Source organism: Acomys russatus, chromosome X (genome assembly GCF_903995435.1).
Source record: "Acomys russatus chromosome X, mAcoRus1.1, whole genome shotgun sequence".
NCBI lineage: Eukaryota > Metazoa > Chordata > Mammalia > Rodentia > Muridae > Acomys > Acomys russatus.
In genome coordinates this window covers 1,631,487-1,659,152 of record NC_067169.1, presented here as the reverse complement: position 1 = coordinate 1,659,152, position 27,666 = coordinate 1,631,487, and the positions used below count along the sequence as shown (strand labels likewise).

The following is a 27,666-nucleotide window of genomic DNA, read 5'->3' as shown; positions in this document are numbered from 1 at the left end:
CTTATAGCTCTTACAGTTTTTCTCTCCTACCCCCTTTCCCTGAGTCTTCAGTGGGTGGTACAAAAGAGACCTCAACTATACTTTATTTATAGTATCTTGTGCTTGCGTGTATCTCTGCATTTATCTCTATTTGTTGCAAAGAGAAGCTTCTCTGATTAATGCTAAGAGAGGCCTTTGAGTATGGGAATAAACAGATATTTAGAAGACAGTTTGATGCTATGTTAATGTAGCTAATCAGTGGTAGTAGGTTGCCCTCTAGGATCTAAGTCCTCCTTAGTTATAGTTTTGTTTTGTTTTTTAACCCAATTTACAGTACTTGGCATGGGTTTCTCCTCATGGCCTGGGCTTCAGATCCAATGAGGGAGCACTTGGGTATCTTTCTAACAGTCACAGTACTATTGTACTAGTGGGCACATCTTACCTGGCATGTTGGTAGTGTAGTTCAGAGTTCACAGCTGCATAAGACCATTGTTGCCTTATTCCCCCAGCAACCTAAATAGTGCGTCTAGCACTATGAAAACTATGCAGCAGGAAGCACCCAACTCAATTCCAACTTATTTTTTTCTGTATCTTACAACCAAGGTACATGAAGTCTTCAGCAATGAGGTTTTAGCAACTACTTTTATAGACAACCAAGATGAATGGTAATAGCCCTGTATTGTTGGGGGGCTTCCCTGGTGGAGCCTCAACAACTCCTTTGGAAGTGTGCCAGCACTGGGGGTTTTGCTTAGTAACCCTTACCTGGATTGCTTTTCTGTTGCTGTGAAAAAGTGCTGACCAAAACCATCTTTGGGAAGGAAAGGGTTCATTTGGTTTATAGATTATAACCATCAAAGGAAGCCAAGGAAGAAACCTGGAGGCAGGAACTGAAACAGTGACCAGGGAAGAATGCTGCTTACTGGCTTGCTTTCCATGGCTTGCTCATCTTGCTTTTTTATAGAGTCCAGTCCCACCTGCCCAGGGGTGGTACTGGGCAGTGAGATGGACCCTCCCACATTAAACATTAATGAAGATAACTCCCACAAACATGCCACAGTCCTATCTGATAGATATAGTTCTTCAACTGAGGTTCTATCCTTCCAGATGACCCCAGCCTGTGCCAAATTGACAAAACAAAACAACAACAACAAAAAAACCCACTAGTACACATTTGACCCTTTGTCAACTCTTCACACAAATGTATCAATCACTATTAAACCATGGTCTTTGCTCTCTTGTTTATACTTAAGATTTCATGTTAATATAGTACAGTGTAAAACACTCTTGAGTTTAAACGTTGTATTAGTCTAAAAATTGCACCACTTTAAAAGTGAAAGTTCTTTTTAAAAATCTAGTCTCTTAACTGTGGGGGAAATCAAAAATAAGTTAAATACTTCTTATTCCAAAAGGGAAGAACCCAGGTACAATTATAATCAGATAATAGCAAAACCAAAGTCCAGTGGTATAAAAAACTCAGTAGCCAGCCTCTGGACCTTACCACAACCAGCACAGACCTATTACTTCTAGGACTAGCATTGTCTAGCCTTGTGAGGTCTTTGAACTCTTTTTATATATTTTTAATTGGGTTACCAGATAGTAGCTGTTCAAGTGACACTTTCATACTCTCATTTTCTTTTATATGTGTGTGTGTGTGTGTGTGTGTGTGTGTGTGTGTGTGTGTGCGCGCGCGCGCGCTCTGCCTGCATGTACACCTGCAGGCCAGAAGAGGGCATCAGATCCCAGTATAGATGGTTGTGAGCCACCATGTGGTTAGTGGGAATTGAACTCAGCACCTATGGAAGAGCAGTGTTCTTAGCCACTGAGCCATCTCTCCAGCCCCCTCATTAGCATCCCTATCACCTCAACTCCCCCAAACTCTTGGCCCTGTCCTTGTTTGAAGTTTTGTTCCTAGTAGTCTCCCTCTCCATTCTCATTTTGCCTCTGTGCTGCCATCCCCACTCCATTAAGGCAATGTTGCCCACTGTCCACTTTCTGGTTTCCCTGGTTCCATAGGTGTTTCAAGTTAAATATATAAAATGACAAAATTGAGCCAGGATCTGAACATAAGAGAGAACATACATTGTGTCTCTTTCTGGGCTCTGGTTACCTTGAATATATTTTTCCAAGTTTATCCATTTCTCTGTACATTCTACATTTTCATTTTTTCTTCGTAGCTAAATAAAATGTCATTGTGTATGCATAACATAGTTTCATAATCCATTCATTAGTTAATGGTTATGCTGATTCTGTTTCCTAACTATATGAATAGAGCTACTATGATTATGGGTGTACAAATCTCTCTGCAGTAGGATATCTATTCCTTTGGAGTGGTATGACTGGGTCATATGGTAGTCTATTTCTAAACTTTTTGAGGAAATTCCAGACTGATTTTTAAAAGACTTTCCAAAAATATTTATCTATTTATTATGTATACAGTGCTCTGCCTGCATGTACACCTGCATGCCAGAAGAGGGAAGATGGTTGTGAGCCACCATGTGGTTGCTGGGAATGGAACTCAGAACCTCTGGAAGAACAGTCAGTGCTCTTCACCTCTGAGCCATCTCTCCAGCCCTACAAGCTTACACTTTGACTAGTGTTGTATAAGTGATCCCCTTTACCTACAACCATGCCATTGTTTGTTGTCCTTTGTAGCTTTGATGATGGCCAGTCTGCGTGGAGTGAGGTGACATCTTTTTTTGTGTATGTGAGGTGAAATTTTTATTCAGATTATATCTCAATTGTTCCTCCTCCCTCCCTCTTTCACCCTATTTCCCTCCCCTGGGTCTGTGACAGAAGGGGAGCTCTTCCCCCACCATATGATCACAGCCTATCAGGTTTCATCCTGGTAGCCTGCTTACTCTTCTCTGAATGCTACAAAGCCTCCCCACCAAGGGGAAGTGGTCAAATAGGGGGCACCAGAGTTCATGTTAGAGTCAGTCCCTGCTCTCCACACAGCTGTGGAGAATGCACTGCCCATTAGTTAGATCTGAATAGGGGGTCTAGGTTTACTTCATGCATTGTCCTTGGTTGGTACAGCAGTTTGAGCAGACCCCCCTGGCTCTAGATCCGCCAGCCTTGATGGTCTTCTTGTAGGGTTCTTCGACCCTCTGGATCTTTCTATTTCCCCATTCTCCCATACCTCTCTCACCTAGAGTCCCAATAGGAAGTCCCAGGATCTATCCCAATCTCCTGCTAAGTGAAGACTTTCAGAGGACATCCCTGTTGGGCTAGAGTCCAATTATGAGTATATACCATGTATATCTTTCTGCGTCTGGGTTAACTCCCTCAGGATGATCATTTCTAATTTCATCCATTTGCCTGCTAATTTCAAGAATTCCTTGTTTTTTATAGCTGAGTAGTATTCCATAGTGTAAATGTACCACAGTTTCTTTATCCATTCTTCCACTGAGGGACATTTAGGCTGTTTCCAGGTTCTGGCTATTATAAATAAGGCTACTATGAACATGGTTGTGCATATGTCCTTGTTGTGTGGTGGAGCATCTTTTGGGTATATGCCAAGGAGTGAAATAGCTGGGTCTTGAGGTAGCCTTTTTCCCCGTTTTCTGAGAATGCACCAGATTGATTTCCAAAGTGGTTGTACAAGTTTGTACTCCCACCAGCAATGAAGGAGTGTACCCCTTTCTCCACATCATCACCAGCATGTGCTGTCACTTGAGTTTTTGATCTTAGCCATTCTGATGAGTGTAAGATGGAATCTCAGAGTCATTTTAATTTGCGTTTCTCTGATGACTAAGGACGTTGAGCATTTTTTAAAGGGTTTCTCAGCCATTCAATATTCCTCTGTTGAGAATTCTCTGTTTAATTCTGAGCTCCATTTCTCGATTGCGTTATTTGGTTTGGTGGTGTTTAATTTCTTGAGTTCTTTATATATTTTGGATATTAGTCCTTTGTCAGATGTAGGGTCGGTGAAGATCTTTTCCCAGTCTGTAAGCTGTCACTTTGTTCTGTTGACAGTGTCTCCTGCCTTACAGAAGCTTCTCAGCCTCATGAGGTCCCATGTATTAGTTGTTGACCTTAGAGCCTGGGCTTTTGGTGTTCTTTTCAAGAAGTTGTCTCCTGTGCCAATGTGTTCCAGGCTCTTCCCCACTTTTTCTTCTAACAGATTTAGTGTCTCTGGTTTTATGTTGAGGTCTTTGATCCACTTGGATTTGAGTTTTCTGCATGGTGACAAATATGGGTCTACTTGCATTTTTCTGCATGTAGACATCCAGTTAGACCAGCACCATTTGTTGAAGATGTCTAGTTTGTTTGGGTTTTTTTTGTATCTGGTAGTTTATAGCCATCCATAACTCAAGTTTTAGAGGATTCAAGGCCCTGTTCTGGTCTCTTGTGTGCACTGTATGTATATAGTACACATACATAAGGCAAAACAAATAAATCTAAAGAAAAATAAGTCATGAAGAGATTAGATATGGAGAGAGCATACCTCATCATGATAAAGGCTTTATGTCTCAAACCTAGCCAGCATCATACTAAATGGAGAAAAACCTAAAGCATTCCCATTAAGATCAAGAACAAGGCAAGGAAGTCAACTCTCCACTGCTATTCTATATAATGCTTCACTAAAGCAGTAAGACAAGAAAAGGAAATAAAAGGGATACAAAGAAGAGAAGTCAAAATATTCCTTTTTGTAAATGATATGATTAGCGACCCTAGATACTCCATCAAAATAAACCTTAGAACTGAGAAAACACATTAGTGAGGTGGTAGAATATAAAATTAATCTGCAAAAAATAGTAGCCTTCTTGTAAACAATGACAAGCATATGAAAAAATAAGCCAGTAAGTCTCATTCAGAACAGTCACCCACATAAAATACCTGAGAATAAACCTAACCAAAAAACAGAAGAATTCTACAATGCAGACTTCAAGACAATGAACTAAAAAGTTAAGAAAGACACTAAAAGATAGAAAGAGTCCACATACTTATGAATCAGATTCAATATTGTGAAGATAGCTGTCTTTCCAAAGGCAGTCTACAGCTTCTAGGGACACTCTTCATAAACATATAAAAACCATCTTAACATTTACATAGATGTACAAAAGACCCAAAGAAAACCAGAGCAGTTCTGAACATAAAGAATAGTACAGAAAGTATCAACATATATAATCCCACAGAGCCATAGTAATAAAAATGGCATAGTAAAAAACATAGAAGACCTGGAAATAAGTTCATGCTACCTGAATTTATATAAAGACACCAAAAATAGATACTGGAGAAAAACAATATCTTCCAACAAAATGGTCCTAGGAAACTTGAGCATCAACCTGTAGAAGAGTAAAACTAAATCCACCTTTTTGTTGAGACAATCTCTCTTTGAACCAGGAGTTCAACAATTTGAATAGGCTGGCTTGCCAATGAACTCTGGGTATCTGCCTATCATTACCCCCCTATCCCAACCCCTATGACTGGTATAGTGAGGTGCCTGGAGATCTGAACTTAAGTCCCCATGCTTACTTAGCAGGTACTTTACTGACTGAGCCATCTTCCCAGCCCCATTACTAGCAGCTAAAAAAACTGTTTTAAAAATAATACAAAATTTAACTAGTAGCAAGTTTGAGCAAATTATACTTTAGTGCTGGTATTAATACCTTTAAAAATATCTGTGATACATAGAATCAAAGGCTGTTGTGAATATTATTCTTCTGCCTGTCATACTAATAGAATAGATTTGGAACTTTATTTTTAACATTTAATTCTCTTTGGATCCTTTACAGAACTTTTTGGGTGGCAGATCCCAGCCCCGTTATAAGTCACACCTGGTACAGAAGAGCTTGTATATTCAGGCTAAATACCAGCGTTTACGGTTTGCTGGACCAAGGGGATTTATTACCAATAAATTCAGAAACAGATTTCTAAGGAGAAAAAAGGTTAGTTTGACAATAACCTTTTAAAATTAATGAGTAAGTTTAATTGCTTTTTAGATAATTGGGGTTTTCAACTAGTTTAAGAAACAACCTAAGTTTAAAAAATGATCTTATTGCATGATAGTTGAATGAAAACTTGAAGAGTAATGCTGACAGAACTATAAAACTATTTAAGCTTAAAATGATTTAGCCATACTACCCAAAAACAATTTGAATATGCTAGATTGTTGTATGACAAAACTTTTCCTTGTGAGACACAGCACACACATGTACACACACACACACACACACACCCACCCACCCCAAGATAAGGAACCCATGACTAACCAAAATCTAGATACCACTAAACTTCCACTTGGTGAGCCAATGAGTTTTATTGGGTTACTTAAAGGATCAGAAGTGGCTCAAAGATAGCTATGTCATCAAAGTCCACCCCATCATGGGTGACAACTCAAAAATCTGGGAACCTGGGGCACACTGAACAGCCTGCAAGCAGCTCAACGTGTTGTAGAGGGCTTTTCTATATGTCTTAGTTGGTGTAAACAATCAGGCAGGTAGGCTTGTTTCTTGTCTCAGAGTCTTTGACAAGAGTCATTTTTTCCGCTTAGCTTTCTTTCATCTGAGAGGGACTCTTAGTTTTTATTGTTTACTCTATCGAGAAGGAGCCTAGTGAATCTGGTCAATTTCAGGGACTTCCTGAAATAATCTTGAATTGTTTACTTCTGCTCCTGCAGGATGGACTGATAAGATACAAGGAGTTATTTCATTCTTCTTGTTTCTTTTGAGGCTTGCTTTGTGACTGACTATATGGTCAGTTTTGGAGAAGGTTCTGTGAGATGCTGAGAAACGTTTTGTAAATGTCTTTTAGGCTCATTTGATTCATAACGTTGGTTAATTTCACTATTTCCCTGTTTAGTTTCTGTCTCAATGACCTGTCCATTGGTGAGAGAGGGGTGTTGACATCTTCCACTATTATGTGTGTGGATCAATGTGTGATTTAAGCTTTGGTAATGTTTCTTTTATGAATGTGGGTGCCCTTGCCTTTGGGACATAGATGTTCAGAATTGAGATGTCATATTGGTGGGTTTTTTCTTTGATGGGTATAAGTGTCCTTCCTCATCTCTTTTGATTAATTTTGTTTGAAAGTCTATTTTTATTAGATATTATAATGGCTACTCTAGCTTGCTTCTTGAGTCCATTTGCTTGGAAACTTTTTTTCCAGCCTTTTACTCTGAATAATGTCTATCTTTGTTGATAAAGTGTGTTTTTGTATGTAGCTGAATGATTGATCCTATTTTCACATCAAATCTGTTAGCCCGTGTCTTTTCATTGGGGAATTGAGTTCATTTGATACTGAGAGATATTAATGACCAATGGTTGTTAATTCCTGTTATTTGTGTGGGGGAGGAGGAGAGCACTTTCCATCTTTTGATTTTGCTGGTGTGGGGTTATTTCCTGTGTTTTCCTGGGTGTTGTTTGAATTTGGTTTTATTGTGGAGTATCTTGTTTTTTCTATCTATGGTTATTGAAAGCTTTGGTGAATATAGTTGTCTGGGTTGACATCTGTGGTCTCTTAGAGTCTGCACTATATCTGCCCAGGCCCTTCTTGCTTTTATAGTTTCTGTTGAGAAGTCTGGTGTAATTCTGATAGGTTTGCCTTTATATGTTACTTGGCCTTTTTCTCTAGCAGCTTTTAATATTCTTTCTCTGTACATTTTGTGTTTTGACTCTTATGTGATGGGAGGATTTTATTTTCTGGTCCAATCTATTTGGTGTTCTGTAAGCTTCTTGTACATTTATAGGCATCTCTTCTCTTTAAGTTGGAGAAGTTTTCTTCTATGATTTTGTTGAAAATATTCTCTGGGCTTTGGAGCTGGGAGTCTTCTCTTCTTTTCCTATTATTCTTAAGTTTGGTCTTTTCATAGTGTTCCAGATTTCCTGGATTTTTTTTTGTTTGTTTTGAGACAAGTTTTCTCTGTGTAGCCTTGGCTGTCCTGGACTCGCTTTGTAGACCAGGCTGGCCTCGAACTCACAGTGATCCACCTGCCTCTGCCTCCCGAGTGCTGGGATTAAAGGCGTGCGCCACCACACCCGGCTTTTCCTGGATGTTTTGAGTCAGGAACTTTTTAGATTTAAAGGTTTCTTTCCCTAGGTTTTACATCTCCAAGATTGTCTCAGATTGTGTTTTCTTTATTGCTTCTATTTCTATTTTCAGGTCGTGAATCATTTTATTCATTTCCTTCACCTGTTTAATTGTATTTCCTATATTTCATTAAGGATTTTTTCATTTCCTCTTTACAGACCTCTATCATCTTTATAAGGTTGTATTTAAGGTCATCTTCTTGTGCTTCATCTGTGTTAGGTTATCCAGGGCTTATAGTAGGATAGCTGGGCTCTGGTGGTCCTTGGCTCTTGTTGATTATGTTCTTATGCTGGCTTTTAGCCATCTGAATGTCCCTGGCATTGGCTGGATATTCCCGATGCTGGCAGGACTCCTTGGGAGGCAGGTCGAACCTTGGGTTTGACAATGGGGCACAGGGAATAGGCTGCTGCTTATCTCTGCTGGCTTTGACCAGGTGAACATGAATGTTTCTGGGGTCCCTCAGGAATGGAGGCAGAGCTGTGGGCCTGACAATGGAGCTCATGGGACAGAGTGCAGCTTACCTCTGCTGACAGTACCATTGGAGGACCAGGCAGACAGGTAATTGGCAGGGGAGGGTCTAAGGTGGATGTTCCTGGGGCTCTGCAGGCTTTCTTGGGAATGCAGGTGGGGGGGCTCAGAGCACAGCATGCAGCTTACTTCTGCAGCTATGCCCCAGGTAGACATGGCAGGGAGGAGACTGGGGGGTTGTGGTGGGGATGTTTAACCTGGATGTTCCTGGGGCCCTGCAGGCCTCCTTGGGAATGTGGGTGGTACAGCTTGGAGCCAAGCCATAGGTTTTTCACAGGGTTTACAGTACTAGACTTGTATTCCCTCCTATTGAGTGGTACTCAAATTTAGTCCAAGAACACTTACTTTATCCTGTAACAATTGTGCCACTATTGTAGGCCCATCTTGCCTGGCCGGTTGGTTGACATTGTAGCATACAGAGTCCACAGCTGGTAAGACCTTTGATGACTTTACTCTCCTAGTAACTTGCATAGCAGCATCTAGCACTATAAAATCTAGCCAGAAGGGAGGAAGCATCCAGCTCTGTTACAGGTTGCTTTTTCTATGTCTTGTAACCAAGGTGTATCAGGTCTTTAGCAATAAATGTTGTAGAAAATTCATTGCTAATACTACTTATTATTAAAAGTCTATAATTATTTCAGTGATGTTATTTACCCCGATATCATATCAATAAAAGACACAGACACCTGATAGATTTTTACAAGCCTTACTTCACCTGTGGCAGGGTGGATACTAACCTCCTAAGCTACCCTTTATCTCACACTCCCACATCCTATGCCAGATGCTCTAATCAATCCTTTCTGGGCTACTTCCCAGCCATAAGCCATAAGTACTTGCACGTGCTTCTCCTCTGGGCTGCTTTCCTCCATCGATGTGATCCATCCACGTTCATCTCTCCACGGTTAGCGGCTCTGCTTCTTTCTCTTTTGTCTCCTTTCTGAAATCCTCTGTCCTCAAAGCCCATCAACCTTAGCTCCTCCTCTCATTTCTGCTCTGCCCAGCCTTTTATTAGGCCTTTTATTTAACGAATCAGGTATAATTGGGGAACATTCCTTTCATCACATGGGTTCAACATTCATAACAATGCCTGTGGGGAGGGCAGTAACCAGATCTCAGGACACTGAAAACACAGTGCACAAGGCCCTCCTCCAACAGGTATGAATGATCTTGTCTTCTATTTCTGGTAGGCAACCAAAAGGAATGTAAGTAGCTTATATTGTTGTGGTGGTCTCTGGGGCCTCTCTGGCCAACACTTAGTAAGGACATATCTCATACCTGGCACTGGGCTTTTTGTCTGATAACCAGTGGCTTCTAGGAGCAGTATTATACAGCTATGCAGAATACCTCCCATTTTAAACGTTTTAATTGGCTTATAAAATAATGGATTTCCATATATTTTTCATAACCTGGACTCTTAATTCCAGTATCTTAGTATTGTATGTGTGTTGATTTGGCCTCTTCCAATCTGGCCACTGTTTGTGCTAGCAAGCAATCTTCAGATAGGCTTTTACCGAGTTTTCTTTAAACAAAGACCAACTCTGAGTATAGCATGAAATCAGATACTATAGTGTAGTATGTAACAATTGAGCTCCATTTTCCTAACCTTTCAAGAAAGGAATGAGACATGGCAGCTAACCGCTCCACCAGGTTTGAATAGACCTTTAGGCTATCCTAGCATGTACTACTCTGAAGCTACATCCCATGCTGGAAAATTGACTCCTCCAATCAGGTCATTTTGCCTCAGTTTTTTGTTTGCTTGCTTGCTTTTTGGATTTTTTGAGACAGGGTTTCTCTGTGTGTTAGCCTTGGCTGTCCTGGACGAGCTTTGTAGACCAGGCTGACCTCGAACTCACAGAGATCCATCTGCCTCTGCCTCCTCATTGCTGGGATTAAAGGCATGTGCCACCATGCCTGGCTTTACCTCAGTTTTTATGCCCTAAAAAGAATGTGTACATGTAGGCAGAGCACTGTATACATAATAATAAATACATCTTTTTAAAAATGAGTGAAAATAAAATAATGAGTGAAGTCTAGAATCATTAGCTTCTGCTAATGTTGACTTCCATTTTCCTTAAACTAAGGACAGTTTTGCTCAAATGTGGCTACTGAGTGCAAGGTACCATTTGCATCATTTTGTGTGGGTGTGTTGGTGTTGGCTTGTAGTGTTGGAGATAAAACTATGGGACTTACATATGCTAAGCAAGTACTCTATCATTGAGCCGCACCTGTAGCCTGCAGTTACATTATTTAATAATGTCCCATGTTTTGGCATCAGAGGGCACTTTGAAAGTTCTTCCCTAGAAAGATACCTTAATCTGGGTAGCATCTTGTGGTGGTTTGAATGAGAATGGTCCCCATGGACTTTGAGGTTTCAAAAGCCCACACCAGGCCCAGTATCTCGCTTTCTGCCTGCTGCCTGTTAATCAGCATGTAATACTCTGAGGTATTACTCTGCACCATGTTTGTTTCCCACCATAATGATTATGAACTAACCCTTTAAAACTGTAAGCAAGACCCAATTAAATACTTTCTTTTATAAGAGTTGCCTTGATCGTGGTTTCTCTTTACGTCAATATAACAGTAGCTAAGACACATCTCTTCACATTTTAGTTTTTTGTGATGTTGGAGAAGCCATTCTTTTAGTAGTTAATAGGCTACCACCTGAATTAGTCAAATGATAAATGGTTAATTAAGTAGTGTAGGTATAATGAAATTAGATCTAGACCTACTTATTCCCGTATACCTGGTATATCAGAAGTATTTTTAAATAAACTTTATTATTTAAAAACTTGCAAATAAGTAAAAACACTCATGTCCGCACTTAATGCACTTATATAAAGTGCTTCACATTAAATTTTACATTTTCAACATTGAATATATTTTGTGTACTTATCCACCACCAAAAAAACAAAACAAAACAAAACCTGACGGAGTTAGAACTAGAAAAATATTTAGCTTTATATTCTTTCATAACTTGTGTCCATTACCTGCATTCACTTCCTCATTCCCTTGTATCTAGTCTTTCCTGTTCTCTTTCTTCATGTTGTACTGTACCCACCTGTACATGTGTTTACTTACATACATATATTATTAGCTAGATCCTGCATATGAGAAAACATAAGCTTTTATTTATTTCTGAGATTTTGTAACCTTGTACTTCAGACAGGGGCTAGTATCCAAAATTAAATAAGGATTGCAGAAATAAAATATCAAGGTGATAAAGCTGCCAAATAACAAATGGGTAATGAACTGAATACACAATTGTAAACAAAGAAATACAAATGGGCAGTAACTATTTTTAAAAGTATTCAATATCTCTAGTCTTCAGGGAGATGCAACTAAAACCACTTTGAGATATTGCCTCACCCTGGTCATCAAACCTGGAAACGGATGTTGAGTTGGATGTAGAAAGAGGGAAATCTATATTTATCTTTGGTATGAATACAGATTATTAATATGGCCATTGTAGAAATCACTTTGGAGATTTCTCAAAAACAAAACTACCACATGAATCAGCTTTCTTACTCTTTCTTTTATTGGCAGTTCTTTTTTATTTATTTTTTTAAATTTTTTATTAATTTATTCTTGTTACATCTCAATGGTTATCCCATCCCTTGTGTCCTCCCGTTCTTCCCTCCCTCCCCTTTTCCCCTTATTCCCCTCCCCAATGATTGTTCCTGAGGGGGATTACCTCCCCCTGTATATGCTCATAGGGTATCAAGTCTCTTCTCGGTAACCTGCTGTCCTTCCTCTGAGTGCCACCAGGTCTCCCCCTCCAGGGGACATGGTCAAATGTGAGGCACCAGAGTACGTGAGAAAGTCATATCCCACTCTCCACTCAACTGTGGAGAATGTTCTGACCATTGGCTAGATCTGGGTAGGGGTTTAAAGTTTACCGCCTGTATTGTCCTTGGCTGGTGCCTTAGTTTGAGCAGGACCCCTGGGCCCAAATCTGCCTATCATAATGTTCTACTTGTAGGTTTCTAGGACCCTCTGGATCCTTCTACTTTGCCATTCTCCCATGCTTCTCTCATCTAGAGTCCCAATAGGATGTCCTCCCCTCTGTCCCAGTTTCCTAGTAAGTGAAGGCTTTCGTGGGACATGCCCCTTGGGCCAGTATGCAGATATAAGTGAGCGTATACCATTTGAGTCTTTCTGCTTCTGGGTTAACTCATTATGATAATTTCTAGCTCAATCCATTTGTCCACAAATTTCTGGAATTCCTTGTTTTTAATAGCTGAGTAGTAGTAGTCCATAGTGTATATGTACCACAGTTTTTTTTATCTATTCTTCTACTGAGGGACACTTAGGCTGTTTCCATGATCTGGCTATTATGAATAAGGCTGCTATGAACATGGTTGAGCAAATTTTCTTGTTGTGTGCTGGAGCATCTTCTGGGTATATTCCAAGGAGTGGAATAGCTGAGTCTTGAGGAAGTCCTATTCCCAGTTTTCTGAGATAGCACCAGATAGATTTCCAAAGTGGCTGTACTAGTTTGCATTCCCACCAGCAATGAAGGAGTGTTCCTCTCTCCCCACATCCTCGCCAGCATGTGGTGTCGCCTGAGGTTTTGATCTTAGCCATTCTGATGGGTGTAAGATGGAATCTCAGAGTTGTTTTGATTTGCATTTCCCTGATGACTAAGGAGGTTGCGCATTTCTTTAAGTGTTTTTCAGCCATTTGATATTCCTCTGTTGAGAATTCTCTGTTTAGTTCCAAGCCCCATTTCTCAATTGGGTTATTTGGTTTGGTGGTGTTTAGCTTCTTGAGTTCTTTATATATTTTGGATATTAGACCTTTGTCAGATGTAGGGTTGGTGAAGATCTTTTCCCAGTCTGTAGGCTGTCGCTTTGTTCTCTTGACAGTTTCTCCAGCCTTACAGAAGCTTCTCAGCCTCATGAGGTCCCATTTATTAATTGTTGACATTAAGGCCTGGGCTGTTGGTGTTCTGTTCAGGAAGTTGTCTCCTGTGCCAATATGTTTCAGGCTCTTCCCCACTTTTTCTTTTAAGTGACTTAGTGTCTCTGGTTTTATGTTGAGGTCTTTAATCCACTGGGATTTGAGTTTTCTGCAAGGTGACAAATATGGGTCCAGTTCCATTTTTTTACACATAGACCTCCAGTTAGACCAGCACCATTTGTTGAAGATGCTATCCTTTTTCCATTGAATGGATTTGGCTTCTTTGTCGAAAATCAAGTGACCATATGAGTGTGGATTCATATCTGGGTCTTCGATTCGATTCCACTGATCAACCAGCCTGTTGCTGTGCCAGTACCAAGCTGTTTTAATTACTATTGCTTTATAGTACAGTTTGAGATCAGGTATGGAGATTCCTCCGGAGCACCTTTTATTGTACAAGATTGTTTTAGCTATTCTGGGTTTTTTGTTTTTCCATATGAAGTTCAGAATTGAACTTTCAATGTCTTTAAAAATTTGTGTAGGTATTTTGATAGGGATTGCATTGAATCTGTAGATTGCTTTTGGTAGGATGGCCATTTTTACTATGTTAATTCTCCTGATCCATGAGCAAGGAAGATCATTCCATCTTCTCAGGTCATCTTCAATCTCTTTCTTCAGAGTTTTGAAATTTTTTTCAAACAAGTCCTTCACTTGCTTAGTTAGAGTGCAGCTTTCTTACTCTTGGGCATATACCCAGAGAACTCCATATCCTAGCATAAAGATATTTACACATATAGCCATGTTTATTATTGCTTTATTCACTATAGCAAAGATTTGGAATCAACCTAGTTGTCAGTCAACACATGAATGGATAATGAAAATTTGGTATATATACAATTGGAATACTACTTACCTCTAAAGAAAAAGGAATTTTAAAACTTGCAGGATAATGGATGGATTTAATATTTCTGTAATTTGTGAATTCTGGATATAAGCCCATTGTTTGAAGTATAGATGATAAAAATTGTCTCCTATTCTGTGTGTTTCTTTAGCTCTGCTTGTTGTTTCCCTTGAAATTTTATTTTCCTGTAGTCACATTTTTTGATATTAGGGCTAGTTCTGTGCTCTTGGTTTCTATTTTAAAAGTTCTTGCCTACACCAATATCTTGAAGGGTAGCCCCTGTGTTTTCTTATAAAACTTTTAGTGTTTCAGGTTTTAAATATAGGTCTTTGATCCATTCTTAATTGATTTTTGTACAAGATGAAATGTAGATTACATCTAATTTTACTCTTCTCTGGCTAGAAATTCAGTTTTGCTGACGCTGTTTTGTCAAATGGGCTATTTTTTTTTTTCATAGTATGTTTCTGCCTTTGTCAAAAATTAAGTGGAAATGGCTTTGCCATTTTATTTCCTGGTTCTCTACTCTATTCCTATCTATTTACTGTTTTGTTGTATTTTGTTTTTTATTTGGGGGGATTTATTTGTTTGTTTTGGTTTTTGGAGACAGGGTTTCTTCTGTGTAACACTGGCTGTCTTGGGCTCACTTTGAAGTCCAGGCTGGCCTCAAACTCACAGAGATCTACCCACCTCTGTCTCCCTAAGTGCTGGAATTAAAGGCATGGACCATCACATCCAGCTACCTCTACATTTTTAATATTTTTATTTCTTGAAATAAAAATAAATAAATAAATTATGGTTACACCATTTCCCCTTCTAACCCATTTTTACTAGGTCTTGGTCCTACTTTGACATAGAATTAGACCATCAAGATTTTTTCTTTTTCTTTCTTTCTTTCTTTCTTTTTTTGAGACTGGTATTTACTCTGTATCCCTGACTTCTAGAACTTACCATAGGGCCCATGCTTGCCTTGAACCAGTGATGACCTCCTGTATTAGCCTGAGATTACACACCTGAGCTACCATTCCAGCTTTCCTTCAAGGTTTCTAAAAACTTCCTGTGGGAAGCAGAAGCTGTTATGGAAGATACTTTTGAGTGTTAGTAGATTAAAAACAATCCCTGTTCCAGGAGGTAATGAACATATGTTCCTCATATTCCAATTCAAATACAAAATACAAGAATTAAAAAAAAAACATAAGTGAAGACAGGAGACAGTTAATTCCCCAGCTAAGGAATAGGATCCTGGGTCAGATCAGGCTGTTCTCAGATTACTCTCACTTTGGTCTAAGATAGCCTGGCTCCAGGATCTTGTCCAAAAGAAACTCTTTTTAGCTGAGCATGGTGGCACACACCTTTAATCCCAGCACTCGGGAGGCAGAAGCAGGTGAATCTCTGTGAGTTCGCGGTCATCCTGGTCTACAAAGTGAGTCCAGGACAGCCAGGGCTACACAGAGAGACCCTGTCTTGAAAAACCAAAATGAATGAATGAATGAATAAGAAAGAAAGAAAAGAAAAAGAAACTCTTGTTAGGTTTATTTCCGCTGCTGGGCTTTTTTTTTTTTTTTTTCCTCTCTGTGGGAATTTCTGAAGTCCCTACCCTTTTCTCATCCAATCAGATCCCTGCTGCTGACATTTAAAGACACCCAACCCACAAAGTGCATCTTGCTCAGTCCAGTTTAAGAAAGAAACAGAGGACTTAGCTTTGTTCCACAGGTGTTTGTGTGTGTTTGTGTGTATGTGTGTGTACTCAAGGAAATATTGCCAGTCATCAATGGTTGTAGGGATCTGGGGTGCCAGTATAGAATTAACTTAAACCTGTTATGAGTATGTAAGAATTTCAGTTCTCTACTTTTTTATTTCTACTTGGGAATATAACATTTTGTAGGAAGCTAAGAATCAAATGCAGTTTTAGGGAAGCTATTATTTTGATGCTAGGCAGTTAAAGATGATGTATTAGGAGCATGTTTAGTATCAATCCTTATCATTTTTGAGGACAGTTTTGTAGTGGAGACGGGAAACAGGGAGTATATATCCGATGGCACAGAACCCAGACTGCACAGAAGATAGGAGATACAGAATTACCATGACATACTTAACATGTTTAGAAAAAAAAATAATACAAGAATTCATATGGAACTACAAAAGACCACAGATAGCAAAGCAATCCTAAGGATTAAAAACAATGTTGGAGGTAGTACAATACCAACTTCAGATTATAGTAGAGAGCTATAGTGGTAAATAGAGTGTGATACTTATATAAAAATAGACAGGAAGAGCCAGGTATAATGGCAAACACCTCTAATCCCAGCACTCAGGGAATGGAGACAGAGGCAGGCAGATCACTGTGAGTTCCATGCCAGCCTGGTCTACAAACTGAGCCCAGGAAAGCCAAGGCTACACAGAGAACCCCTTCTCATAAAATAAAACAACAACAACAACAACAAAAAAAAAAAACCTGTAAAAGATAGTCACTGAAAAACCATCAGCAGTTGTGCATTGGGTCGGGAAGACACAAAATTCCTTAGAACCATCCATACTTCAGTAGTTCTTCAGTTCCTCTATGTTAGGTGCCTATTAGTACTTTGTCCATGCCTACGAAAGCCATAAAAAACACATGTAAAGAATTAAGAGGCTGGAATTTATGGCCTTGGGGGTTAAAAGCTTGAAAGTCTCCCCCCCCCACACTCACACACACACACACACACACACACACACACACGCGCGCGCGCGCGCGCGCACACGCACAAAACAAAGACCCAAGATCAGATGACTCATCAAGAATTTATGGAGTGCCAGCCTTGCCTGAATTGCAGCATGTTAACATAAAAAGGAAATGTTACCTGAGGCATCGGCACCTTTGAGTCTTTGTGATCTGGAGACTCTGTCTTATTGTTTTCTTCTCTTGTATACTTTTTAAAAAATCTTTTTTGAGGCAATATTTTACCATATAGACCAAGTTGGCCTTGAACTCATTACCCTCCAACCTCAGCTACCCAAGTGTTAGAGTCATGGACATGTACGCCTAGTTTCTTTCATGTATTTTTTTCCAAGACAGGGTTTCCCTGTGTAGCCTTGGCTGTCCTAGACTCACTTTGTAGATCAGGCTGGCCTTGAACTTACAGTAATCCGCCTGCCTGTGCCTCCTGAGTACTGGGATTAAAGGCATGTACCACTACGCCCAGCTTCTTTCATATATTCTTAAGGTAAGCATTTCTTCAAGGTATGATGGTGGACACCTGTAATTCTAGCACTTGAGTGTCCAACACCAAAACAAACAAACAGACAAAATGGGAGTTTGAGATCAGTCTAGGCTACATAGTACTAGCCTAGCCAGGGCTACATAGTGCCACCCTGTCTCAAAAAAAAAAAAAAAAAAGAAAGAAAGAAAGAAAGAAAGGATTTCCTAGTGTAGTTATTTGTTTTTCCTCCTTTTAAGTTATCCTATTTGATTTCCCTCATTTCTTCCCAAGATTTTACCATTACCTCTTTTGATGGCTGATCGTGACAACATCCCAGACACTAGATGTATAGCTGCCTCACAGACACTCTTAAACAGTTGTCCTAAAGCACCTCAAATTCAGTTAAACTTGTGCTGAAACATGGTACAGCATGGGTAGAACTTGTATGATGCTGAGTGATAGGAGCCAGGTACAGAAGCCCACCTATTATATGATTCCATGTATTTGAATGGAAAGACAGCCCTAGAGACAGAAGGTGGATTACTGATATTTAGGAACTAGAGGGTCCAGTGAATATTGGAGAGAGGTCACAAGATTATTGGTAATGGGTATATAGTTTCTTTTTATCTTGTTTTTTTTTTTGTTGTTGTTGTTGTTGGTGGTGGTGGTGGTGGTGGTGGTGGTGGTTTTTTGTTTTATTGTTGTTGCTGTTGTTTTGTTTTTTGAGATAGGATTTCTCTGTGTAACAGCTCTGGCTGTCCTGGAACTTGCTGTGTAGCACAGAGATCCACCTGCCTCTGCCTCCCAAGTACTGGGATTAAAGGCATGCACCACCACTGCCTGGCTAGTTTCTTTTTAAAATTAGAAACTAGCCAATACAATACCAACCTTGGTCTCCTCCACAGACCTGTTACTTCTCTCCCATCATGGTCTGGAGCTTAGTTACAGCCAGCCAAGCCACCCTAAAAGCGTGCCCTAATAGGGAATCCTCCTAGTTTTCCTTCCAACTTTGAATATTTTAAATCTTACTTCTCTCACAATTTCACCCAGTTCAATTCACTTTAACAAATACATATTAATTATTTCAGTTTCCCAGGTCTTTTTACTTATATACTCAGTAACTAATCTTCAGTTACAAGTGGAGCTAGAGAGCATGCCCCATGGTTAAAAGTATATGCTGCTCTTACAGAGGGCCTGGGTTTGGGTCTAGCATCCAGATGGTATCTAACAATTGCCTATAACTACAGTTCTAGAGGATCCAGGTCCCTCTTTTGGCCTCTGAGGGCGCTTCATGTACATGGTACACAGACATACATAAAGACAAAAACAGCCGTGCACATGAAATAAAAATAAATTAAAAAAATAAACAAGTTAGCACTTCTAACACTAAGCGATTTCATTAAATATGGATTTAATTGTGCTTCTATCATACAACTTAATTTTTAAAGATATTTTGATTATATATTACATTTCTGTTACTATTAGGTATTAAGTATTTTTTTCTGGACTGAATTAATGTATAACATACCATAAACATACTACAAGTTTTGTGAAGTACTGATTAAATGAAGTTTTGCTACAAATGCATTTGTTTTCAACTCGTTCATATATTCAAAGATATATATTACTAGTAGTAGAATGGTAGTGTTCAAGTATCTACTATAATTGTGTTTCTTCTTATAAGTTATAAGGAGCCTTCTGTAATTATATAAATTGGAATGAAAGTACTTTGCAGTAGCAATACCAATTGGTTCATTGGACTCACTCTAAATTATAGGCCAAAAAAACAAAACAAAACAAAACAAAACAAAACAAAAAAAACCTTACTGATCTATAACCAAAAAGTATTTTAGTGTTTTTCACTGAAAGCTTAGTCTTATTCCATCTTCCAGGTTTTGTTAGGCAAAGATAATCAAAAACTATTTGATATCATACACACACACACACACACACACACACAGTTGGAGGAGGGTCTCCTGCACTGTGTTTTCAGATGCTGACTTAAGCTGATTACTGCCCTGCCACATGTGATATAAGGAATGTTTCTCAATTATCCCTGATTGACTAAATAAAGGTGCTGAAGCCTATGACTGGGCAGAAGAGAGGTAGGCTGAGTTTAGTTTTCCTGGCTTGGAGAGGTAGCAGGAGGAGAGGAAGCCAGAGAAAAAGGAGTCACCATGGGCACATGGTTACAAGGACAGACTGATGGAGCAGAAGCTGCCTGGGAGTCATGAGATTGCCAAGATTGCTTCTATGTGGGTTTTAAGAGTAGTAAGAATAGACTATCTTAGAATCTGCCCAGCATAATATCTACACCTTAATAATAAATTAGAGTCTCTGTGTCTATTATTTTGGAATCTAGCGGGTTAAAGACAACTATTTCTTTATTAATTATTTTCAACAATAAACAGAGTCCATAAAAATCAGGCTAGCATGGAACTCATTATAGAAATGATACTGGAATGAAACTCATAAGTTATTGATCCCCCTGCCTGTGTTGGGATTAAAGGAGTGTGCAGTCAACACCTAGCTTGCAGGGTAGCTTGTAATCAGTAGTGAACAATAAGATCTTCTGTCTGAGCTAGTAGTATGTTCTAGTGATCTCAGGTGCTGTATTAGAAACCTTATCTCAAACAAGGTGAAAAGTGAGGAGCAATACCTGAATTTGTCCTCTGATTTTCACATGTGTGCCAGGCCATATAGACACCTGTATTCACATGTAATGCATGTGCATACATACTCATACACACAGATTCTATTTTTTTCTTTTTTTAAGATTTATTTATGTATTATTATGTATACAATGCTCTATCTGCATGTACACCTGCAGGCCAGAGGGGGGCATCACATCACATTATAGATGGTTGTGAGCCACCATGTGGTTGCTGGAAATTGAACTCATGACCTCTGAAGAGCAGTCAGTGCTCTTAACCGCTGAGCCATCTCTTCAGTCCCACAGATTCTATTTTTAATGTATACACAAACATAACAATAATTAAAGAAGTCATGAATTTGAAGGGTCTTGGCAAGAGTAAATGGGAAGGCTTGGAAGGAGGAAAGAGAAGGGAGAAATGATGTAATTATAATCTCAAAAATATTATAAAAGATAATAGATTCAAGGTGAGAAAGTAGAAAGGAGGAAACCAGCCTTACCAAATGTGTAGAATTTTAGAAAGTAAAATTAGGGGTTTAAAGATCTACAAATGAATCCCCTCAAATTACCTGGACAGAGACTGCTACTTGGAAAGTCATTGTATACTCCTGAAGGGTATTTATGCCCTCTGACTTGTGTATGCAAGCTTCAGGCTAACATAGCAACACCTAAGCTCATTGACATTTTGGTGTCTTACCAGTAATTGCCCCTTTTATTTATTTATACTAATACCTGGAATGCATGAAAGGGTATATACCCTAGTCAGTATGACAGTTTTCAGCCTGATAGCCTCAAGTGATTTGTACTTGCTTTTGTTTTGTTATTAATAGTGTGTCTTATTTATGTATCTGCTGATGAGTTTTATTTCTTCCCTAGATTTTCTTATTTCCATATTTGGCAATGTTTCTGATGGAGGTGGTACTGATTTGTAAAGATTCTTTTTTGAGACAGGGTCTCTTTTTTGTAGCCCAGGCTATCCCGAACTTGTTCTGTAGACCAGACTGGGAACTCCCAGAGCTCTGCCTCCCTAATGCTGGGATTAAAGCTGTGTGCCACCATGCCAAGCGTTTGTGAGGGTTCAGGATTCACTGAAGCTTTACCTTATATATTTTGCTAGTGTTAACTTTATGTCTATGTTGTTGAACTTTTTGAAGACTGTCATGAATCTTTCATATTTCTCTTCTTTGGCTTTTAGGTTTCATATCAAAATTATTCTTAGGAAAATTCTTTACTGTATCACTTGAGTAGCTTTATAGTTTTCAGCCTAATATTTAATTTATTTTATGACATAATATGAAACCAAGATCTGTTTTCCTCCTAGTAGTTTTATGACATCATTTATTGAATGCCTTGTCCTTTTCTTGCCAATTGAAAATGCTCCCTTCAAGCCAGGCATAATGTCAAACACCTTTAATCCCAGCACTCAGGAGGCAGAGGCAGGCAGATCTCTGAGTTCAAGGCCAGCCTGGTCTACAAAGTGAGTTCAAGACAGCCAAGACTACACAGAGAAACCCTGTCTTGAGAAACCAAAACAAAAGAAAGGAAGGAGGGAAGAAAAAAGAAAGAAAATGTTCCCTTCATTAAAAGCTAACTCTTAGATATCACTGATCTATATTTAGGAGTTTTCCAACTGTCTTGTTTTCTTAATCCTGTAATTTGTTTATCTCTTGGCTACTAGCCCATTTAGTGTCCTGGAACATAGATTCTATCATATTGCATATATGCAAGCACATTCCAAGTGTTTTATTGTTCACAAAAAGAGACTAAACTTGTTAGCCAGGTCTAGCCAGAAGTTACCGTTCCAGGCACATTTCACCACAGCTGTCTGCATTTTTTATTTAATTCATTTATTCAGATCTGTTGTTATCCCCTTACTTGTATCCTCCTGTTCCTCCCTCCCTCTTTGACCCTATTTCCCTTTCCTAAGTCTGTGACAGAAGGGGACCTCTTCCCCCTCCATATGGTCACAGCCTATCAAGTCTTATCTTGGTGTTGTCTGCATTTTTAAAGTGTGGCTTCCTATGTGTTTCCATCGTTCCTACTGCTCTCTTAGCTAGAAATAGCCTTAGTGTTGCCCTGCCCCCCCAAATATCCCTTTTTTTTTTTTTTTTTTTTTTTTTTTTTTTTTTTTTTTTTTGGAGGCAGCGTCTTGCTATGTAGTCCAAACAGACCTCAGAGTTTAATCCTGTTTTACCTCCCAAGTACTTGGGTTTCAGGCATGTGCTACCAAACTTGGCTTCCAGTCTTTGATTATATAACCCTTTCCCCCTTTTATTTTACAAGCCACTGGAAAACTTTTCCCAGCCCCTCCTTACCTTTAACTTCTGTTTCATTTGGTGTGTAATTATTTCTGTTTGTCTTACTCATTTGTGGAACAGATGATTCACTTCTTGAGGCTAGACCATGCCTCATCATTCTGTCCTCCTGTTTTGCTTTTTGTTGTTATCAGGATTTAGAAATGCTTTTTTTTTTTTTTTGATGGAATAGTATCTGGGTGATAGATAGATAGATAGATAGATACATACATACATACATACATACATACATACATACAAAGAATGAATTGAATCTGGATCATAGATAGATAGACAGACAGACACACACACATACATGCATGCATGCATACATATGCTCCAAAAGGCAGCATTTGCAGAGATCCCATGTTAAGAAACCCTAGACAAGCCTTTATTCCAGCACTGGGGAGACAGAGGCAGGTGGATCTCTGATTTACAAGGCCAGCCTGGTCTACAGAGCAAATCCAGGATAGCCAGAGCTACACCCATGTTCACCTGGGTCAAAAACAAACTACACAAAACCTAATTCAGTATTACATTTTAAAAATACCTTTCACATCATTGCAAGGTGGAAGATCAGTTAGAGAGATGATAAGAAACTATGTTGAGATGAAGGCAGTTCAAAAATTACATGCTTTTATAAATAAGATGTTTAGTTGAATTTTTTTAGAATCTATTTTCAAACTTGTTATTTGGTGACCTTTTGTTTGAAGATGTACTTCTATGATTTTATATTGTGTAATTAATTAAGAATGAAGTATAATGCCACCTACCAGTTTTAGATAAATAATGTTGTAAAGATGTATACGTGTGTTCATTAAGCAAGATAGAAGAAATAATAAGATTTTTCTACCATCATTGTTTATATTTGGAATTAAACATTTCCATTCTAATATAAATGCTAAAAATAAGTAAACTTCTGCATTTCTTTCAGTTATAATGTAAAAGCCTAGTTAAAAGGTAAGGATATATTTGAATAAATTTTTATTTTCAGTGTCTCTGAAATACATGTCATTCTACCATTTTTAGTTTTATTATTTGTGTCGTTTTATATCAAGTTTGTAGTTGGCAATTTAGTGTTTTTGCATCAAACCACAATACAGAACCCACATCTGTTACTTTAATCATAATCTTCCTGTTCTTGTGTTTTCCCTCATATTTATTGAAACCTTATGTTTTTATGTTGACAGCCATCTGAAAGTGAAAAAGTTTTCCAAAAGGTTTCTTTTGCAATTATCAGTCATTACAAGAGTTCATATGGTTTTGGAATAAGTAGTAGTATGTGATGGAAAGGATAATATGCTAGTTTGCACACTGTACCTCTGTTGTATCAGGCTGGGTACTGGAGGTGCAAAGTTTTTGTCTTGAGTTTAGGCCAGAATGTTTTTTTCCCTGAAACTTTCCCAAGGAGCACAATGCTGTTTTCCTCATGTGCTAATAATACCAGTGCCCTCTAGTGAGGTGTGTTGTTGTTGTTGTTTTGTCCTACCCATTTACCATTTGGGGCTGTTTTGATGAGTTCTATGTTTAGATGGCATCTTCAGGGTTCCCAATCACCTTTGTGGGGATTGTGAGGTACAAGGTAGTATATACAGAATAAAGTATTTTGAGAACTGCACCATGGGCCGAACTCTAGCTCAGATGTTATAACTGACTCTTCTGTTGAAGTTCATATTTCTCTTGTTTTTTCTTGATAGGGATACACAATATTCCCACAGAGAACCAACCTGCAATTACTGCGAATGGAATCAACCCTACATGAGGACTTAACTGAGAACTTTACTGGGCATCTCATTTTGTCAGGAATTGGAATTGACACTAAGACACTAATACTGTAACTTTCTTGATAAAATATCTTTATTTTTCAGTAGTGGAATGCTGCAACTTTTTTACACTTAACAATCACTGTTAATCTCAGTATTCAATCTCCAAGTTGTATTTAACTACAAGCTCTTTTGCAAAATCAGCAGAATCATTTGAGGGGCGTTATCTTTCTCTGAGCATAGTTTCACTTGGAGAATTTAATCAAATTATATCTAAATGTTTATATGTTGAAAGATTTGTTTATGTTGTAAGAACAAGAATCAGAATTATATAGTGTCTGTATATGAAAGAACTTTAAACAGTGGCCTTACAGTAGCAAATTTTATACTGGCTTTTCTTTTTCTGATGACATTTTGGCTTCTAACTTGAAGTTTTCTGAAGTTTATGAAAATCAAGGCCTATGTGTGTCATCCATTTCATAACATTATATAAGAAGCCTAGAGTAAAGGTGCAGCTCCATCAGGTCATGGCGAGTGCACTGAATTGTTAGTAATGCATATCTTGGGTGTTCCCATGACTATTTGTTCTTTTCTAGTTTCAAATGCTATCGTGGAAAATATGTAAGGATTTTGTAATCTCTATTCCATCTTCCTTTCCCTCAGGGCAAGCTTGTGCATATTATATTTTTAAAGGCTTTTAAAATCTGACAGACAAAATTGCATATTTGAACATTGTACTTTACTACTACAGTATTACACATTCTGCAGACACATCTTACAGAGGGCATATCTTCGGTTCAATTGACATGTCTTGCATACCTACTATGTATAAGATAGGATCCACGGGATATTATATACAGTCTGTAGATCCAGAACCTTACTTCTTTGTTTTCTTTCTTCTGGTTAAAATTACATATACATTCCCAGTCAAGTTTTTGTGAAATGTTTATTTGTAAGAAAATAAAATATTGTTGCTCTTTCTGCTTGAAGCTGTTATCTGCAGTTGGTAAGAACATTCTTTTATTTTTTTCCATGAGACTTACAACCCGGGGTAATACCTGTTGATGTTGAATACTGGGGAACACATAATGTTGTATATATTCCCCATATCTTTCACATGTTTATATAAAAGTTTTTCATACAAGGGCCACTCTTCCTTAAATGGATCACTGATGAGGAAAGTCAGAACCTTGATTCAGTGCTAATTGGATGATATACATGGTGCACACAAATGATTTTGTACTGTGTGCCACCTGTAGAGGTCAGGTTTTCCAACCCTACTAAATGTGATGCTTAGGGTAAGGGAGAAATTTATGTACAGCAAATTTGTGTCATCTGGCTACTTTTAAAAACCTACTTTAATTTTTTTGAGTCAGGGTCTCATGTATCCCAGGCTGATCTGGAACTCAGTATATAGCTGAGAATGACCGTGATGACCTCTGAAGTGCAAGATTACAGGCATATTGCTACCATGCGTGGCTTTAATGAGATGTTTCATGCATGGTAGTCAAGAACTCTGCCAGCTGAACTACATCTTCAGTCCATCTAGCTTAATTTTATTAGTTTATATATGTAGGTGTTTTTGCGAGCATGTGTACCATACAGTACCTACAGAAGCCAGAAGAGGGTGTAGTCCCTGACATTGGAGTTACAGATGGTTGTAAGATGCCACTGGATGCTGGGAATTGAACTGATGACCTCTGATAGAGCAGCTTGTGCTCTTAACTGCTGGGCCATATGTCCAGCCCCTAGTTTTAAAATAATTAATTTCATTTGTTCTTATATTCCAGTAGATAGTCATGAAGCTGTAGTATCAATCATTTGATTGGTAACTCAAAATACTTTATTCTTTATATACTACCTTGCACTTCACAATCCCCACAAAGGTGATTGGAGAGTGAGTGAGTGTGTGTGTGTGTGTGTGTGTGTGTGTGTGTGTTTCATGTAGCAATGAACAAGAAAAAGGATGAGACACAAGGACCTGTTTGCCTGTGTAGTTTCTGTAGTCTTACAAGGAAAATGGCTGTTGAACATAGAAATGAAGCTTGTTACACATCTTGACTATAGATGCTTTTATTTTTTGTAGCACCTAAGGATACGATTGTTAATTTAGTATTTCATTTCATAACCGATTCCCAATTTAGGCTTATTTGGATAAAATTTTGGCATTGTCTCAAAATTCAAAGCTTTTTATCTGGCAAAATACATACACAAACAATATTATGGGTATGGAATCGGTAGCCTAAAAAGAAATACTTGCTTTATAATTTAAAGTACACACCAAGTATGGCGGTTCACATCTGAAATGCCAGCACTTGAGTCTGAGGTAGGAGGAATGCCCCAAGGTTGAAGTCTGCAAGACTTACATAGTGAGTTCTGGCCAGCCTGAGCTACTGTGTGAGATGCTGTCTCAAAAACTCATAAAATACAACACTAAGCCGGACACAAATAGAAAGTAAAATAATTTAGAACATATAGTAAGAACAGGGACCATGTCAGTGCTGTTCATCACAATCTTCAGCACCTTACATCCTGGTTAGCAGTAGGAACTCAATAAATATTAACTGAATGAGACATCAGTAAGCAGGATTTACGTATCTAATTTTCATATGTAAATTGAACAAGACCGCTTTCTTTTTTTTGTTTTGTTTTTTGTTTTGTTTTGTTTTGTTTTTTGAGACAAGGTTTCTCTGTGTAGCCTTGGCTGTCCTGGAATTACTCTGTAGACCAGGCTGGCCTTGAACTCACAGAGATCCACCTGCCTCTGCCTCCTGAGTGCTGGGATTAAAGGTGTGCACCACCCACCACCTGGTGGAACAAGACCACTTTCAGTGGCCTGAAAAAGAATCGGAATTCTTAAATGCTTAAGATGAAGCATTTCTTTTTATCTTGACACGTGTGAGTACAGGTGTTCTTATTTACTTACACACGTGGAGGTTAGAAGACAATTTCAGGTGTCGGTCCTTGCCTTCCACCTTGTTTGAACAGAGTTTTTTGTTTGCTGCTGCATATGCCAGGCTAGCTGGCCTGCAAACTCCAGGAATTGTCCTGTCTTTACCTCCCATCTCGCTATAGGAGTGTTGGGGTTACAGACGTGTGCTATTTTGTGTGGCTTTATGTGGGTTCTGGGGGTCTGAACCCAGATCCTCATGCTTATGTGGCAAGTGCTTTTATTCACTGAGCCATTGTCCCACCCCAGAAGGTTTTGGCTGAGTCCCATACCATTGTCTCCTTTCATTTCCTCCAATGTGCTACACTTGTCACTGGTGGTAGGGTGACAATAGTAAGATCATCCTTGCTCTGAAGAATCTCAAGCCATTAGAGGGAAAGATCCACAAAGATAAAAACTTTCTAAATAGGGCACTAAGTACTCTAACACAGACATAAAAGGTTGAAGAAGTTGGTATTCCTTGTTGAACAGTTCCTTCAGATTACTTTCCTA

At 38.7% G+C, this 27,666-nt stretch overlaps 1 protein-coding gene across 8 annotated transcripts in view; it reads left to right on the top strand.

The window, feature by feature from the left end:
- The window catches only part of Bclaf3 (BCLAF1 and THRAP3 family member 3), a 67,731-nt gene extending 42,701 nt beyond the window's left edge, over window positions 1-25,030 (top strand). For 2 of the 8 annotated variants that reach the window (XM_051142601.1, XM_051142602.1), the window contains exons 11-14: window positions 5,742-5,870; window positions 8,474-8,568; window positions 8,916-8,969; window positions 24,159-25,030. In XM_051142601.1, coding sequence (XP_050998558.1) covers window positions 5,742-5,870; window positions 8,474-8,568; window positions 8,916-8,969; window positions 24,159-24,231 — 351 coding nt within the window. In that variant the 3' untranslated portion in view covers window positions 24,232-25,030. Of the gene's footprint in view, window positions 1-5,741; window positions 5,871-8,473; window positions 8,569-8,915; window positions 8,970-23,395; window positions 23,422-24,158 lie in introns of all 8 variants that reach the window. The other 6 variants (XM_051142603.1, XM_051142606.1, XM_051142605.1 and 3 more) reach the window with 6 other exon arrangements.
- Window positions 25,031-27,666: the final 2,636 nt, after the last annotated feature.